General features: G+C 29.4%; 1 protein-coding gene across 1 annotated transcript; it reads right to left on the reverse strand.

Annotated features, from left to right (window-relative positions):
- On the reverse strand, positions 1 to 11,158 carry LOC130965414 (kinesin-like protein KIN-7G). The gene is made up of 13 exons (XM_057890182.1): positions 10,939 to 11,158; positions 10,744 to 10,833; positions 9,682 to 9,818; positions 9,502 to 9,618; positions 8,780 to 8,861; positions 8,572 to 8,639; positions 7,300 to 7,365; positions 7,064 to 7,188; positions 5,881 to 6,220; positions 4,693 to 4,797; positions 2,939 to 3,790; positions 1,573 to 1,814; positions 1 to 595 (listed from the first exon to the last, which is right to left on the reverse strand). The coding sequence occupies exons 1-13, from the start codon at positions 11,156 to 11,158 to the stop codon at positions 271 to 273; spliced, it is 2,769 nt and encodes a 922-aa protein (XP_057746165.1). The 3' UTR covers positions 1 to 270.
- Between the last annotated feature and the right edge of the window lie 8,091 nt (positions 11,159 to 19,249).

Below are 19,249 nucleotides of genomic sequence, written 5' to 3' on the forward strand. Positions count from 1 at the left end.
AGTTAGTGATTGGCATCAAGATTGCTCAACTTTGCAAAATATAGCTGATGAAAGTTACTTGGATCAACAAAAGTGAACTAGTATTTGGGTAAGGTGGAAACTCAGGTGCAGCCGACTTTACGTGAACTTGATAACTAAAATCGGTTAGATGATTTGACTAAATTTTCATCTAACGGCTCTCAACTATCAACTTCACGTGAAGTCGACTGCACGTGAGTTTTCCCTTTCGGATAAAGTTCATCCCTATTAATATCCTTAATTCGCGAAACTTCACAAAATACGTTTTTTCATTGTGGCAGTCCAAGCAAAAGATTTCTTAGGTTTGCGTCTGGGGGCGAAGTTGAGACCAAACATCTCCTTGTAAGCTTGATCTGGCTCCACTGTTCCAACCAACCTTGTAACAATGGCGGCACTCTCTCTAACACGATCCATGTCTTCTGTGTCTGACCATAATAGGTTCGCCAATTGCAACCTCCTATGCTTTGAATGCCTATCAATACGCCATTCCACATACAACTTGTTTCTCTCAGATTTTGGTAGCTTCTTGTGCATCTTCTTGCTCAACATTTGTCTCTCTTTCTTAAGATATTTTGCGCTATTTGCAAACGAAAACACATCACGTCATCAATCTTATCTTACAAAGTCATGAATCTAAATGTATCAATTTAGTACTCCAAATCATTATGGATGAGTTTAGCTTGCCTTTTAGAAAATATAAAGCTAATTTTTTTTTGAATAGAAATATTTTTTTTTTCAAAAGGGTAATAGCAGAGAGACAAAAAAAAAAAAAAAAAACAGCTAGAACTTGATATTTTTGGCTAATATTTTTTTGTTATTAAACATTTCCGTTCTTTGAAATACAAAGTACACATTTAAAATATATTTATATATAAATACATATGGTGTTTAATTCATTTTAAATGTGTATTTTGTATTTCAATATGTAATCTATACAGATAGTTGATATAGTGATTAATTTTTTATATACATCTAATATAGTTGTATTGATAAACAAAAATATTAAGTGTGCATTAAAATCAGCCACTAACAAATTTGTGTATAGATACATATATAGTTTAATTTATTTAATATATATTTTGTATATTAATGGATATTCTACACTAGTGACTAATTTTAGTGGTTAATTTTAATATAATCCTATTATGATATAAAACATATATGCATGCATACTTACCTTGAATAAGAGGAAAATATATTTGTATAGAATATATATTAAAATACAAAATACACATTTAAAATATATTTGTATATAAATGCGTGTGGTATTTAATTTATTTTAAATGTGTATTTTGTATTTTAATATGTAATCTATACAAATGATTGATATAATGACTAATTTTTTTATATATAACATTGTTGTACTGATAAACAAAAATACTAAGTATATATCAAAATCAGTCACTAATAAATTTGTATATAAATATATGTATAGTTTAATTTATTTAATATGTATTTTGTATATTAATGAATATTCTACATTAATAACCAATTTTAGTGGTTAATTTAATGTGTCATGATTGCTTAATAAATCATATATACATGCATACTTACCTTGAATCAGGGGAAAACGTTTGTTTTAGATAAGACAACCTTCTAAGCTCTACCTCCATATAGATAGAATCTGATGGATCCCCTTTGAAGAGAAGGAAGAAGTAACTCCTATGAACTAATGAAACATTACATACATTCCAGAGTTCAACAATCTCTCTTTGTAGCCTCTTAAATTCTGAAGGCCAGTTTGAATTTTTTTCATCTTCAGATTGCTTTGAGCCCAAGGCAACATCTTTGGATTCCTGTCATGCAAATAAAACAAGTTAAAGAATGGTCTTTTTGTTAAGAGAGGTGTATATAATGTATATTTATACACTTAATTATATATCTCTTTCTTTTGTATATATAATTGTTTTGTAATGTAATATTAGCAATTAAATCATCTTTATCTAGCAGTCTCAAAAGGAAGTATAAATTGGAAGTTCCAAGTTGAAAACTATCAAAGATGAAATAATTAAGGGTAGCGAAAACAAGAAACTCACTTTGTTTGGATGTTTGATGGAAAATGAGAGGAAAGAAAATGGGAGAAAAGAAAATGAAAGAAAAAGTGAATTTCTTTGCATGTTGTTTGGATGCAGAAAAAATGGATGGAAAGAAAATAAATTTTTTTTTTTTGTTTGGATAGAAAGAAGAGTAAGAAGGGAGAAAATTATAATAGAATAAAATTATTTAACACCAATTAAAAGAAAAAAAAAATTAAAGAGTGAGTTAGAGATTTTGCTTTTTGTTATTAAAAGGGTAAATATAGAATTTTAACATTGTTTGTCCATCCTTTTTCAGTTTTCATTGCATCATTGAGAAGAAAAAAATTTATATGGGCCCATACTTACTTTTTTGTTTTTCACCCATTTTCCATTCTAATTTAAACAAAAAAAAAATGAGTTTTTCATTCATTTTCTCCTCTTTCATTTTTCTTCGTTCCAAAATTTGGTGTTCCAAACATTGTGTTAAAGTTGTCAAATTAGACAAATCAGACTTAATTTGGATAAAATTACCATGATAACTCATGTTTTCTCAGATACAACTAAGTCATGTTTAAATTAATATTTAAGTTGTGATATTAATAATTTGACGAACTAAAGAAAGAGAAAAAGAGTGAAAGTTGAAAGAAAGGGAGAAAACTTGGTTCTTCTCATATTTGATAATTTTCAATAAATAAAAAGACAAAAAGTAACAAATTTGATATACTACTTAATTACTTCTATTATAATTAATTATCATCAATATTAAATTAATAAAAAAATAATCTAGATAACACATTACGTAGATGATTGATAGTTACTATAATTTCCAAGAGAATGTAGCATCATTGATTGGAAATAAGACCAATATTAAGCTAGATTGTTATAAGAATGGAGAAGCATACCTCATGGTTCCTCTGTAGATTATTATTAGAACTTCCAAGATCTATCTTTTCCTTTAGTTCTGAAACTAAAGAACCATTGGCATCAATGTCCTTAAAAGTAACCCTTCTAACATGTTCTGGAGTAGTAATGGAAGCACTTCCCGGTGGATTCCCATCGCGAAAAGGCGAAGCTCGTTCGGCATCAGCATCATAGTTCAGTGTATGCGACCTACTTGGGAATCCCACAGGTCTCTCTTTTCCCATTCCCACCACCATTGGAGTTCCATATCGAGCTATATCTTCCTCGTCGAACCAATCAGGAGAAGGATCCCTCATAATGCTTGCTTTACAACTTGTGCTTCTCGTCATTTTCGCATACCCTGGCCTTGGTGATGGAGATAACTTGTTTCGCAAGGGAAGAGGAATAAAATCTTTCTTTTTCTTTAATTCAAAATATGCATTATTATTCTCCTCGTGTGTAAAGTCAACTCCTTCAGTCAACTTTTTCCCTCCCAATCTAATTGTATTTGCCTCGGGAGACGAGGCACTAGAGTCTGAGATTGTGCCTTCAGAGTCAATAATGCATTTTGTTTTTTGCTTAGTGTTGTTTTGATTTGAATCAACATGATGATCAGGAGTTAAAATTGGTAATATCAAGGGAGAAATTCTGAGGGGAAGATGCTTTTCCAAGTCGGGGAGTTGGAAAAAGTTGTCATCAGAACTGAAACTATTTCCATCTAAATACAAAGAATTTTCAAAATATTTTATCTTATTAAAACTGTTCAAACTAAATAGATTTGGTCCATCTTGTTGGTTTTCGAAGTCCCATGACCTTCCCACGCGCAATCTGGGATACCGAATATCCGAGCCCTCCTGCAGGTTTTTGATGAATAATTAGAGTTAAATATGAATAAGAAAAAAAATTATATTTCTATGTTTTCTTAATTTTTATCGAATCACTTTAATACCAAGATTCCAAGAGTAAAAAGTGTAGTGTAGGCATAAAATAGTAGACATTGTTTTTAGTAAGGTGAAAATTCCTATATAATTGTTTTTATATAAAATTTATACTTAGAAATGATTAGATTATAATTTAATTAAATGTGTCACATCATTTAACAGTTCTAAATTATTAATTTTATATGAAAATAATTATATGTAGATTTTTATCTTTTTGTATATTCAACCTTGTGCATAAAGAATCAGCCCTTGAATCAAGTACTATTATAACATACATATTAAAATATAAAATAAAAATAAACTAAATAATATATGTATTTATACATATACAATAGTATTAAGAGATTAATATATTTTATGATTTATAATAATTAATTAGTTATTATTAATATTTTTAATGGTATGAGATTATATCTAATAGTGTGAAATTATACAATTTTTTTTATAATTAAATGTTGGCTAAATTTTAATGAAAGTACCAACCCTTAAAACTTTCTCATATACAAATAATAATAATTTATTTGATAAATAAATTTTGGTCTATACTTAATACTTTTTATGTATTATTAATATCGAATTATCTATTATTAAGGTACGTTTGGTTTATACATTCATTTTAAATGTTAAATTTTAAGGTTTAATGTTGTTAAAATTTTGTAAAAAAAAATTGAAAATCTAAATAAAAATAGATAACAAAATTAAATTATTTTCACAAAATTTTAAAACAATAAAATACTAAAAAATAAAAACCGAAAATATTTGTTCAAACAAACAAGCCTTTCATATTTTTGAGTAGGCAAAAGGCATGTGCTTACGGATTCAGAGGAGGACAACTCGTCCCCAACAACTTGAAGCATGTCTTTAATTTGAGATTGAGCAAGATCCCGTTGCATAGTTAGATCTGATATTTCTTTCCTTAACTGCAATTACATAACAAATACTTCATATTCAACTTGCAAATGGAGTATCATATATTGAAATATTTATGGTGAACTTATATTAGAGTATTTTGTGTTTAATTTTTTTATCTCACTTTTTCATTTTAAAATTTTTGAAAAATATAAAATAAAGATACAAAAATTTCTTATCATTTTCATTATTTTATCGTACCTATTTTTGCAAAATTTTGAAAATTACAAAATAATGAAAATGGAATTCCTTATTATTATGTTTCTTAGAAGTTTTTCTTAGAACGAGGATGTGTCTAAAAATGAGCAATTTTATTGTTTTTTACTGAAAAAAAAACCAACAAATTATAAAAATTTTGAATAAAAATATGTAAAAATTTATATGCAGATATCTTCATATGAAATTAATAATTAAAAATAATTAGACGACCATTTTAACTACCAACTTTATACGAAGATAATTACATGTTGGTCTTTACTAATATACTACAAATTTTAATATACTTTGATAAAATAAGGAATTCTATGCTTCCTAAAAAATAAGGAAACTATTTAGATAAAGTTATCAAAAACGTTTTTTTTTTTAAATTTTTTAAAAAATTAAAATTTAATATATATAATCAATTAAATTGTGTTATTTTTATTAAAATTAGACCAAATAAATCAGTTTAATCAAAAAATTAATAAATTAATTTTTGAATTAGTATAAATTAATATTTTTTATAAAAAATGACTACAATATCCCTATTATAAAAAATAACTAAAATACCCCTATTATATATATATATTAATTTTGAAAACTATAAATGTTAACCCTATATGACGACAGAGAAGAAAAGGGTTAGAATTTAGAATTTCCAAAATTAATATATATAATAAGAGTATTTTAGTCATTTTCTATAATAGGTGTATCGTAGTAATTTTTTATAAAAAATAATATTAATTTAGACCGATTCAAAATTTGATTCATTATTTTTCGGTCAAATTAATTTATCTGGCCTAATTTTGACAAAAATAACACGATTTAATCGATTATATGTATTACATTTTAATTATTAAAAAATATCTTAAAAAAATGTTTTAGAGGTTGGGTACCTTCTCAATTTCAAGGTCTTTTTCTTTGAGCACTTCTACAGAATTAGATTTACGTTGGGATGCCAATGATGATCTCAACTCAGTCTCCAATCTGGTCAACTCTTTTTGCAATTGTTTGACCAATGCTTTATCAGACAAGACTGCGTTGACTTGTGGACTAGTTGAAACTTGACGAGCACAACTTGCAAATAAAAGGGTGTTTCTAGTTTGCTCAGCATGGCTTCTTGCTGGGCTCATGGTGCAGATTATTGCAGTTTTGGCATTCCCTCCTAATGAAGATTGTAGTATGCGAGTTAGCTTTGAGTCTCTGAAAGGAATGTGTCCACCTTTTCCCCCTTTGCTGCAATTCAATTACTTAGTTAACTTTCTTTAAACTATTTTAAGTTGGATATTACTAGATTGTCATGCATTATAATTTTGTCCTCCTAATTTTTTATATAAAAATATTATCTGTATACTAAAATTAATTATTTTATATTTGTTTATAAACATATATGTTGTTTAATTTATTTTTAATGTGTATTTAATATTTTAATATATATTTATCTTCGTGGTTGATTTTTTGTATAATGTACATGGTTGTTTTTTTTTAATTATTTTCTTAATTTTTAAATAAAAAATTTTGAGTTTTTTTAATCATTTTAATATTTTTTTAAAAATAACATATATATTTAATTTTTTACTCATTTAAATATTAAAAAAATTATTAGAAAGATAAATTAAGATTTTCGATAATTACTCAATAATAAAATTGGTTTCTTACTTTTTTTATTCAATAGCTAAATTAGTTTTTTAATTTTAAAATTGATCAAATTAATCTCCCTATTTTAAATTATAAATTAAGTTAATTCTTTTGTTAGTGGTGTTAATAAAAACCTAATGTAAAGTGTTAGGATATACCATTAGATAAGTTGACATATTAGGAAATAAAGAAAAGGTGTGGGAGAGGCCAAATAATCATCAAAATAAAAATGCGAATTAAATTTAATTTTGATGCATTTGTAATGTAAAATATTTTATTTTTTAGATGATTATTCACGTAATCAATATAAAAAATAGTTATTTTTACTGAGATGGTATGTAATTAATACATCAAAATTAAATTCAATAAAAATTCGGTGAGATTAATTATAACACATTCTAACATTTATGAACTCGAATGAAACAAAATGAGAAAGCTAACCTGAGTTTACGGATACAAGTTCCTAAAGTTAGTAAACTTCGATTTATGTGGCTACCCTCTTTCAACCTTGCACCAGCTGCATGGGTTTGTGATGCACGTTCACTCCCAGCAAGATCAATAAAATTCTGCACCAAATAAAAAAAAATCTAACCTTTTCAATTTCTTAATTTCCTTTTTACATAATAAAGTAATTCTCACGTATATATTCTCCTGAAATTTGCATGAATCTTTCGTACCACAGAGGCAGCAAGAGAGCTTGATCGATCGATTACCAAAAAATCACATGGACAGCTTTCAACTGTCTAAAGAAAAAAAAAAAAGAACATAAGGTTAAGAAATGTAAGCAATAATGTAGGCCTGGCAGCATGGACCCTATCCGCGGGTATCCAACCCGATTGAGTAGGGTTGCCAACCCGATCCGCTGCGGGTAGGATTGGGCACGGAGCGGGTTGGCCTGCGGAGCGGGTAGGGTGCGGGTTGAGTCTCAACCCTATCCGCACCCCCCATAATATGTGTTATATATGGGAGTTGAACCAAGGACTTTAAGCATGTGCAAAAAGTTCCTAACCACTGAACCAAAGATACTTGTGTTATTTATAAGATATTTGTGTCATTATAATATTTTTTTTGTCAACCCGCGGATAGGGTCGGATACCCGCGGGTTGAGCGCGGGTAGGGTTAGGGTTGGGTATTTCTCAACCCGCGGGTAGGGTAGGGTTGAGTGTTAGTCAAAAACTCAATCCGCGGGTAGGGTTAGGGTTGGGTTCAAACCCTACCCTACCTTACCCATTGCCACCCCTACAATAATGCAAAGAATCATATGGTCTTTTGAACTAATTGTAACTCTTCTTTAAAACTAATTATTTAAAGGTGAAAACTCAGGTGCAATCGACTTCATATGAAGTTAATATAACCGTTAGATGATTTGACTGATTTGACTAAATTTTCATATAACGGCTCTCAGGTATCAACTTCACGTGAAGTCGACTTTAACTGAGTTTTTACCTTATTTAAATGTTTTACTTATTTGAAATATAAGATTAATATGTTCTTTTATATAATAATAATAAAATAATTTATTTTTTAATTTTTCTTTTAAGTAGCTTTTGAAAATTTGAACCCAAAGAAAATACCTGATCTAATCAAAATTCATTAATATGAAATTTTTACTTTTCAAAACCATTTTTGGGAGCTCAAAACACCCTATAAAACATTATAAAAACTATAAAATAAAATAATTTTATTAGTTTATTGTTATAGAAAAACAATAGCATATTGGTAATTTAATTCAAATAAATGACACTTAAGTAATCAATTTTAAAAATAGTAGCAATTAAGTAGATAGGCTTATATTGAAAACTAAAATACTATGTGTATATAAAAAATCTAACTACTAAATCAGTCGTCATATAATATATATTGTTTGATTTGTTTTTAATATTTATTTTATATGTTAACATGTATTTTATACGAAATTGATTTAATAGTAATTTTCTGTCTATACATACCAGTTTTAGAATTTGATGAGATCTGGAACTTGCTTCATTCAGGGATGTCTCCCCTATCTTCCTCTGAGCTGATAAAAGCAATCAAATTGTATGAGGAATATATTCTACTAAAAAGGAAAAGAAAAAAGACATATAGGAGAAAATAGATGAAGAAAAACAAAGTAGGAAAACCAATCAAAGCAAGCATATAGTTCAAAACCATCCTTACCTTCACAAAAAGAAAGAAGTTCTTTAAAATGATTCCAGTCACGTAGAGTTGCTTCAGTGAGTTTCTCAACAACTGTCCCTCTCTGTTCAAATAGTAGTTCTGTTAGTTACTTATAAAAAATGTTTATTATAATCAAAGGTTTATTATGATATTTTTTGAGATAAAATTATAAACCTTTTTTTTTAGAGTCAAATTGGTGCTTTAATTTAATAAGCTGAAGAAAACATATATTATTTGGAGGATGCTCCCATAAAAACGTATAAAACGTCTTTTTGTAAAGACACTTATATTTTGGACGTATTAATAAACTGATTATTTTTTAATTTTTTAATAAATTAGAATAAAATCGATTTTTTATAACAATAACAATAAATTCAATTGTTATTCTGGTTGAACCGATCAATTTACATAACCACTGAATCATGGTTTTTTTGTTTTTTTTAACAAAAATCAGGGATATATTTGTCTTTTTATCAAAAAATTTAAATATGATTCGGTTTAGATTGTGTAAATCGATCGAATCAAATCGGGTCTAATAATTATAATGCGGATAATTGGATTTATTATTATTGCTATAATAAACCAATTTTATTCTGATTTATTAAAAAATAAATTATTAACCGATTTAATAAAGATATGCAATAATATTATGACACATATAAACGTCTTAAAAAAAATGACATTTTTAGTATCTTTATCGAAGTGATCTCCATGTTATTTACCTCTGGATCATCAAGAAGTCTAAGAGGCGTAGTATCTGCAGTAAGGAGGTCCCTGACAGATTCATTGTAGATCTCCAACGCTGAAAATTTCAGAACAAATTCCCTTTCTTCCTTTTCCTATAATTAAGGGAACTTAATCCAAATTAAAATAAGGTTTTGAGAAAGAAAGTTAATATATACATTGTGTTCGTCAAGCGTATAATCATTATTATTTACCTTCTCTATATGGTTAAAAATGTCTGCTACAGCATATTCAGTTACACCACTCATTGTGTATGTCTTTCCACTGCTTGTTTGTCCATATGCAAATATGCTTGCTGATCAATTAGATAATCACATTAACATGTTAATATGAATTTTTCATGGGTTTCCATGCTTATGAAATAGCTAGTAAAGGAAGATTCACACAATTCGTTGGAATATAAAATATATTTTGAAAATGAATTAAACAACACACGTATTTATATACAAATATATAGTGACTGATTTTTTTTGTGTGTATATCATATTTTTGATCTTGTAAAAACTATAATCATGTTATATTTATACTAAAATTAACTAATAAATAAACTACATGTATAGAATACATGCTAAAATATAAAATACACATTAAAAATGAGTTAAACAACACATGTATTTAATTAATTGGGTTATACTAGATAAACAATAAATTTTTTTGAACAACATGAACAACTACCAATCAAATAGGGGGAATGGATCCTCTGAATTTTTTTAACAATTGAGGGAGTAAAGTGTGACATCTTACCATTAGTTTTATAAGTGAGGCCAAGAATAAATATGAAAGAGAGAGTAATGAAAGGTTAAAGATCCTACTTTACACTCTCAATTTTTTTAATAATTGAGAGGATCCATTCCCATAAAAACCGACTACACCTCCAAATTACCCACCTAAACTTTAATATTAGAATAACCACCCGTACAGCTAGTTAAATGAATATTCGATATATCTATTGTTCACATTGATTAATATTTTCATTGTCGACCTATACTTTTTCTTATTATTTATACACAATATATGATACCGAAATTTGTAGCTGATTTTTTATATGCACATATATAATATCTTTTGTGATATGAATCTTGTCTTAATTACTAATATTGTGAAGGAATTTGTTTTTGTTAATAAGCACCGATTATTGTTTAATACAAAAATGAGAAGGGACAATATTATGTGGTTTTACTGGCAAACAAAAAATTACTAAAGAGGAAATAAGAACTCACAGTTGATGCCTTTGAGAACTGAGAGAGCAACTTCCTTTGCTGCTGTTTCATACACCTGCCTTGTGGGACAATCCGGTCTAAATACTCGGTCTACACCCAAAACATATATAAAGTAAAGTGCAATAATTAATCCTAAAGTTATAAACAACACCACATGGTGAATGAGTTTAGAGGCAAATTCAAGCATGTATGTACCAAATGCATATGATGTTGGATAGAGGGACCTCTCTGAAGCTGAAAGATTATTATTGTTCCTGGAAACGACGGTGGTGTCATTAATGCATTCCCAATCACACACATCATGTCTACTGATCTCTTTGTCGTTCAGAGGCCTCAAACGAACAGAAACAAGAATTCTCTCCTCACGCCCGGCGGCGGCCTCTTGCACTCCCTCCTCCCCTCCAACCAAACCCATTTCTCAAAAGATTTATGATATAGAACTCTTCTAATGAATGAAATTGGCTTTAACTTATAGGGGAAAAAAAAAAGAATTTTATATTTGGAGATGTCAAATATCACAAGGTCCTAACTTTTGACATTGGAATATGATGCTTTGTGGAGCATGAAAATTTCTCAATTTGGAAAAGAAAAATTTACCCATGGTGACAAAGACTGGGGAGTCAAATCATCAAACGAGAAATCCTTCACGGACTTCATGAGTTCATAGATTCAAAGAGGGGGGAAAATGGCTTGAAGCTGGATTAGTATGAAAAACAAATGAATGGATATAATTTACTTTACTAAAAATCCTAGCATTGCTTTTTGCGGTGCAGTTTCTTAAATTTAGTCCATTGAAGATTGAACACAATCCGGTTAAATACTCCATAAATAGAATAGGAGATCATTCACAAAATAAATATTATGTAAAATTGAATCTAATAAGAAACAATCCAAAATATTATACTATTATAGTAAAATAACTGTTACACATACAAATTTTTTTGACATATAAATTTATATAAGTTAACTCTAATCCAACAAAATCCACTTACATAATGCGCACGTACAATTATGTCGTTCCTCCTCTAATGTTTGTATCTTGCGTTCCTCCTCCTCCTACTACTCCTCTTTCTTTTCCTTCTTTTTTGCGTTCCTCCTCCTTTATTTTCGCGTTCCTTCTTCTTCTTTTTTGCGTGTTTTATCCTCTTCGATGTTCTTTTTATTGCTGCATTTTTTCTCCTCTTCTTTTTATTGATTTTACAATATTATGTATTTTTTTTAAAAGGTAAAATAAAAAAAGAAGATGATGATTATAATGATGAAAAAAAAGAAGCAAAAGATGAAGAAGAAGAAGAGGAAGAATTTTGAATTATACAGAACTTATCAATATAAATACACCAAAAATTTTTAACAATACACATAAATATCTTAGTTTTACACCGAAATTTGCTACAAATACACAAAAATATTTTCTTCAAGCATTTTTTTCTTCTTTTTTTCTTTATTTGTTTCTTTCTTTTTAGTTGAATGAATGTATGTTGATCGTCTTTCAAGTAATTTTGCAGCATTATGTGCTTCTTCTTCTTCTTTGTTTGATTTTTTGTTTTTATTCTTGTTAAGAGAGTAAAACAAGAAGAAACTTAAGAAGGTAAAATAAGAAAGAAAAGATGAATAAGAAAAAAAAACAAGATGATGATGATGATGAAAAAGAAGAAGAAACAGTAGAAAATGAAGATGAGAAAGAGGAAGAGTTTTGAATTATGCAAAACTTATCAATACAAATACACCGAAAATTCTTAACAATACACATAAATATCTCAGTTTTACATCAAGTTTGCTACAAATACACAAAAATATTTTTTTAATGTTGCATTTTTTTCTTCTTCTTTTTTTCTTTTTTCTTTTTTTCTTTTAATTGAATGAATGTAAGTTTATTCTCTTCCAAATAATTTTGTAGCATTATGTATTTCTTCTTCTTCTTTGTTTGATTTTTGTTGTTTTTATTCTTATTAAGAGAATAAAACAGGAAGAAACTTGAGAAGGTAAAACAAGAAGAAAAAGATGAATAAAAAAAATAGGAAGATGATGATGAAAAAGAAGAAGCAGTGGCGGAAGATGAGAAAGAGGAAGAAGAAGAGTTTTGAATTATGCAGAACTTATCAGTATAAATACACCGAAAATTCTTAACAATACACATAAATATCTTAGTTTTACATCGCAATTCGCTACAAATACACAAAATATTTTCTTTATTGCTGCATTTTTTTCCTTCTTCTTTTTTTCCTTATTTCTTTCTTTTTTTTAGTTGAATAAATGTTGATTCATCATTTTTTAAGTAATTTTGCAGCATTATGTGTTTTTTCTTCTTCTTTATTTGATTTTTTTTTGTTTTTATTCTTATTAAGAGAGTAAAATAAGAAGAAATTTGAGAAGGTAAAACAAGAAGGAAAAATGAATAAGAAAAAAATACTGATGATGATGAAAAAGAAGAAGAAGAAGCAGCAAAAGATGAGGAGGAGGAAGAGAAAGAATTTTGAATTATACAGAACTTATCAGTACAAATACACAGAAATTTCTTAACAATACACAAAAATATCTTAGCTTTACTCCAAAATTTGCTACAAATATATGAAATGTTTTCTTTAATGCTGTATTTTTTCTTCTTCTTTTCTTATTTCTTTCTTTTAGTTGAATGAATGTAGGTTTATCCTCTTTCAAATAATTTTGCAGCATTATGTGTTTCTTCTTTTTTGTTTGATTTTTTTTATTCTTGTTAAGAGAGTAAAATAAGAAGTGTTAGAATATTATTAGGATCAATTAGGATTAATTAGTATTATTTAGTACATCTAAATATTTTTATAGGAGATTACGTCCTTATTATTACGATTCTCTTAGTACCTATAAATATCCTTTCATATTGTATCATTCGAGACAATTTGAATAGACACACAATCCTTCCTCCAGTTTAGTCTCTTATTTCTAACATGGTATCAAGAGCCATGCTATCCTCCTTGAAGAGGATATGTTGTTTTCCTTGCGATGAAATCATCGTAGTTTTTGTATTTTTTTTCTATGCCATTCTTCTTTTCTTTTTGTCACTCCTTTGATGCTTTTTCACCTCGCCTATTCTCTCCGTCTTGTGTATTCTCGAGTCGAATGATCAAACACCAATGTCATCTGCTATTCTCATGAAGAAATCATATAGTTTTTGCTCTCTTTCGGCAGTTCCGTCTGCGTTTTCTCGTGGCAGTTCCATCTGCATTCTCTCGTGGTAGTTCCATTTGCGTTCTCTCGTGGCAGTTTCATATGCATTCTCTTGTGGCAGTTTCGTGTGCGTTTTCTCGTGGCAGTTCCGTCTGCATTCTCTCGTGGCAGTTCCGTGAGCGTTCTCTCGTGGCAGTTCCGTCTGCATTTTCTCGTGGTAGTTCCGTCAGCATTTCATCTCCTTGTGGCAGTTCCATCTGCGTTTCTTTCCGGCAGTTCCGTATGCGCTTCCTTCAGACAAGCGGCAGTTTCGTCTGCGCTTCCTAGTTCCTTCAGACAGCGGCAGTTCCCTCTACGCTTTCTTCCGGCAGTTCCGTCTGCACCCGCGGCAGTTCCATCTGCGCTTCCTTCAGACAAGCGGCAGTTCCGTCTGCGCTTCCTTCAGACTAGTGGCAGTTCCGTCTGCGCTTCCTTCCAGCAGTTTCGTCTACACCCGTTTTATCAATTTATGCAGTTTTTTTCTCTTTATTTCGTTGTTTTAAATAAGTTTCAAACTCAAGTTGTCACTTGAGTTTGAGGGGGGATGTTAGAATATTATTAGGATCAATTAGGATCAATTAGTATTATTTAGTACATCTAAATATTTATTATAAGAGATTACGTCCTTATTATTACGATTCTCTTAGTACCTATAAATATCTTTTCATATTGTATCATTCGAGACAACCTGAATAGACAACTTGAATACATTCAATAATACACAAATCATTTTTTTCAGTTTAATCTCTTATTTCTAGCAAGAAGAAACTTAAGAAAATTCTGTGGCAAAAATTTTGGATCAGGCAACGTCATCAATATGGCAAAATTTTTATGATAACAATAACGATAACGACGATACGTATAAGAAGAAGACGACGATAACTACAACAATGATGATCATGATGATGAAGATGATGAAGGAAAAAGAAGAAAAGAAAAGAGGAGAAGAGAGTCCAATACATGTGAAGAATATTTTGGTGAAATAATTACTCTAACAACTAATTTTACTTATTTATGAAGGAAGCGTCAAAATCAAAATAGTAGCTCTCAAATGAAAAATCTAAGTCGAAAATAATAATTACGCATATCCATTGAAATTCAATCAAACAAATCGAAAATAGAAGTCTAAATTGTTATCGAATATACATAATTCAGTCTTAATAAGTGTTGGGAATAAGTAATATGACTACAATTCAATCTATTATGTGTCAAATAAATTGTTATTGTTATTATATTAAAAAATTTATAATAAAGTCTTTTGATTAAATTTATATATTTATCATTGTGATAATGATCATAATATTAAAAGATAAATCTTTTATAATTTAATCTGAATTGTTCTTGATCATAGAATTATTAAAAGAACATTAATAATCCGAAAAAATCAATATATATATATATAATGATATTTATTAAATAAAAATTAATAAATCTCATTTATTAAATTATATATATATTTATTAAATTATATATATAGAGATATGACCATTGAATTAATTTATTTTGAGAATTTCTAATGGTTATAATTATTACATATTTGTCAATAGAATATTTTCAAGATGAATATAGTAATAGAGTTTCTTTTGATCTGCGACTGCCATAGTAATTAACAATGTATTTATTATACTTTGATTCCGGACACATAATAGCCTAACGTGCTAGTTGAATGGATATTGGGTATGATTTAAATACTTGTAGAATTAATAATTCGTCGATAAGAAATTTGTCAACTCTCGATAAAGAGTTTGAGCTCTATCATTATAATGACGGAGATAAATAAAATCTTGGTCATCAAGGGAATTGAATGAATGAAAAAATGAGTTTCTTAGGTCATTCATAGTTCATTACAATAATGGTAACAAGTTAGAGTTTTGACAATTAAACCATACTCTAAAGGTTAACTAAGAGCTAGAAAGATGGAAGGAATTATGCTTTGTTATTGTCGGGTTCTTAGTAAAAATATATTATTTCATACCATCGAGTCGTTAAGTAGTATTGCTAGATGTCAACCTTGATTAGTAAATTTAGTATGACTAATTTATTACCTGCTTAGTATTGAACCTAGGTCACATACTAACCAGTGCTCTAACTTTTGCTGTAAAATATTTAATTATTTTTTTATTTTTTGATCAAATAAATAATTATATTAATTCAAACGAAATATTATTATACTCTTTGTTAGCAACAAGAATATATTAATAATATGATAATTAAGAATATTTAAAGAGAATGGAGAATAATTAGTTATTATATTTCTAAGTTTGGATAAAATCTTAACTGATTCTATTTTAAATTGAGTTATAATAGAGATAAGCCTCAATGTAGTCCCTGAAGTTGCACTCAAGCCTCATAATAGTCCCTGAACTTAAAAGTTACTCATATTCATCCCTGAAGTTGCACTCCGGGACTCAAACTTGTCCTTCCGGTAATTTCTGCCCACCTGGCGCTACCGGAAAGCTGAGTTGGCAGGCTTCGTGACACGTGGGCATTACAACGGTTAGCTGATGTGGCAAAGTAAACTGTTCGGAATCAATTTGGTCCCTCAAATCAAGTTAAAACCCTAATCCCTAATTTTGAAGCCCACATCGCTCTGTCTTCTCTTCTCTTCGTTTCTCTGTTCTTGTCTTCCTCATATTTGAAGCCCGACTATTATGGCAAGCGCGAGCAATGCAACTGAAAGTTCGAACAACCCACGATCATTTGGAAGCATCATGAGGAGAATGAATAGAAACAGAGAATCGCGTTTGCCAGAATGGTGTGGCTGTGGGTCGAGACCAGTGCTGTGATTGTCAGGGATGGATTCTAATCTAGGGAGACCGTTCCTGGGTTGCCCAAACTACAATGTAAGTATTATTATTGTTGATTGCTATATTCATGGATATAAAATTTGCTAACTGAATTTTTTTGGCTGTGCAGATTGTGGATAAGAAATGGTGTGGATTGTTTTTGTGGGTTGATAAAGTTTTGGAAGAAGATGTCATAGCATGTGATGATTGAATAAGGCATTCAGTTGACAATAAAAAATAGAAGATGAAGATTGCTTGGAAATTTGGTAGATTAGAGGCTGAAATTAGGGTTCTAAAATTGGGGGGGTTTGATGTTTGTGTTCATGCTGCTGATTGTAGTTGGTGTTTTTGTATTAAAATTGGATAGACAACAAGGTCAACTGTATCTAGCCAAAAACAAATGACATGCATGTTATATGCATATGTTGTTCATGTACTTGTTCCTGTCCTTTTGTTTGAAAGAAATGCGAATTAAAGTGTTTGATTATATGCATACTTCTGTTCAATGAAATGGAAACGGACAGGGTTTGAATTACTCTTAATTCTCTAACACAGGACAAAATATAACCAAAAAGCTAACAAAACTCAATTCAAGAAAATCATAATTCATATTGGTAATGTTTCATCCAGAAAAGGCATTATAGAGCTAAAACACCAAGTATATCAAAGTTGTTAACATTTTGATCTCATAAGTTTCAGATACTAAAATCCCAAACACTAGGACAATGTTTAAGAAAGCATACATGGTAAAAAAAACTTCAGCAAAATAGATACACAAAGACACCATGTGTCTCCTGTCCCTAAACATGATCATCCTAATCTTCATTTTTTGTGCTTGGGTTCCTTGAATCCAGGGGTGGACACAAACTTCATGAAGTTTGCAAGCCTTGTAACATTTCTCTGTGTTGCACCTTGCATAGGGTTAGGTGAGGGATTCCTTGCTGGTTGACTGCTTCCTGGTGGATTGCTACTTCCTGAAGTTATTTTTTCATCATGTTTGGAGAACTTTCTTTTTAGAGGGACCACATCATGAACTTCGACAACTATGTTGGTTGGCCAGCCATGAACTTCGAACTTCTCATAATCTGGGTCACCAGACCACATCGAGACCCCACTTTTTTATTCCTACACTTTTATAAAAAGCTGTCAGACAATTATTTTCGAGCACCAAAATAGTTCATACACTTTTATAAGTGACATCAAACTAGTCCATAAACTTATGTAAGTGACATTAGACTAGTCCCTAAACAGCACTGTTACATACAAACAGGACATTATGCAGCATGTATAACCACCAATAGCCCAGAAATAATTTAGCACATATAAACAGCAGCCTATTGAAGGTATTGAAAACAGTATATCTATGAAACAATGACTCCATTAGTTATTTCAAGAAAGCAGGTATTGAAGGCGATTGAAAAACAAAAATAAAAGAGAAAGTACTACACAACTTAGCACAATGCACACAAAAAAGTCAAAAGAAGAAGGCTTATTAAATAAAACATAACAAAATAATTGGCTAATTTGGCTAAGATATCCTGATTTAGTCTTCTCAGTAGCTGCTCTAAATTCTTGAACTGCTCAGAATAATTGCTGCTTTCATTTGCTATAGTATAATCCCTAACACTGTATGTAGAAAAATCAAAGCACCAGATCATGACATAACCGTAAATTCACAATAAGTACGATTAACCATAAAAGATTTTAATTTTCACCCAGAAAAAAAAGCTGATAACCTTTGAGCAACAAAACTTAATACACACAAGCTTAAAATTTGTAGCATAGAACGAATATACAAAATATTTATTGTGATTTTTTTATTCCCTTAACTATTCTGTCTTAATATTTGATGTGACAAAGAAAGGAATGGAAAAAAGAGTAAAAGTTGACAATACAGAATACAAACTCTAATTTCAAAAGGTTTTCAAATCACAATTCAATACTTCAGTTTTTATTAAAAATCATGTATGATTTTTTGCCCCCACCATAGCCATTATATTTTAGTTTCTGGTCTTCCTCTATCAAGAATGGAAATTCTATTTAATTAAAAAGAGTAATAAAATAAGTCATCTACAAATAGAAGCTCCAAACTCCAACGCAACCCAATTCAACACGAACAAAGAAAACCAGGTTGGTCAGTTACAAAAATTTTAATTTTGCAATGCAGCAAATGAAAGAAAACTCTTGAAGAATTTATAGCTTGAAGGGGAAAAAAAGGCTTACCAAATCTCAAGGTGTGCAGGGTCAGAAGACCCTTCCTTCAAGGCATCAATGAGTAACTTCTCATTCATGACGAGGCACTTTACCAGCACTTTATTTGAAACATTTTTTGGATTGACATAAACAAAGACATATTCTTGGTCAAGTTGGTTCCAATTCTCTATAGACACCTCCTCTACACACAATCACAAATCATTATTAAAAATTATCAATAAATGCTAATTATAAGCTTCAGGATGTATATATCAATTTGCTACATCTTCTCTTGATACCACAAGATATCTTCTAACTTCAGCTTAATTGACTTGATCCTCATA

The sequence above is a fragment of the Arachis stenosperma genome, chromosome 1 (genome assembly GCF_014773155.1).
Source record: "Arachis stenosperma cultivar V10309 chromosome 1, arast.V10309.gnm1.PFL2, whole genome shotgun sequence".
In the NCBI taxonomy this organism is placed as follows: Eukaryota; Viridiplantae; Streptophyta; class Magnoliopsida; order Fabales; family Fabaceae; genus Arachis; species Arachis stenosperma.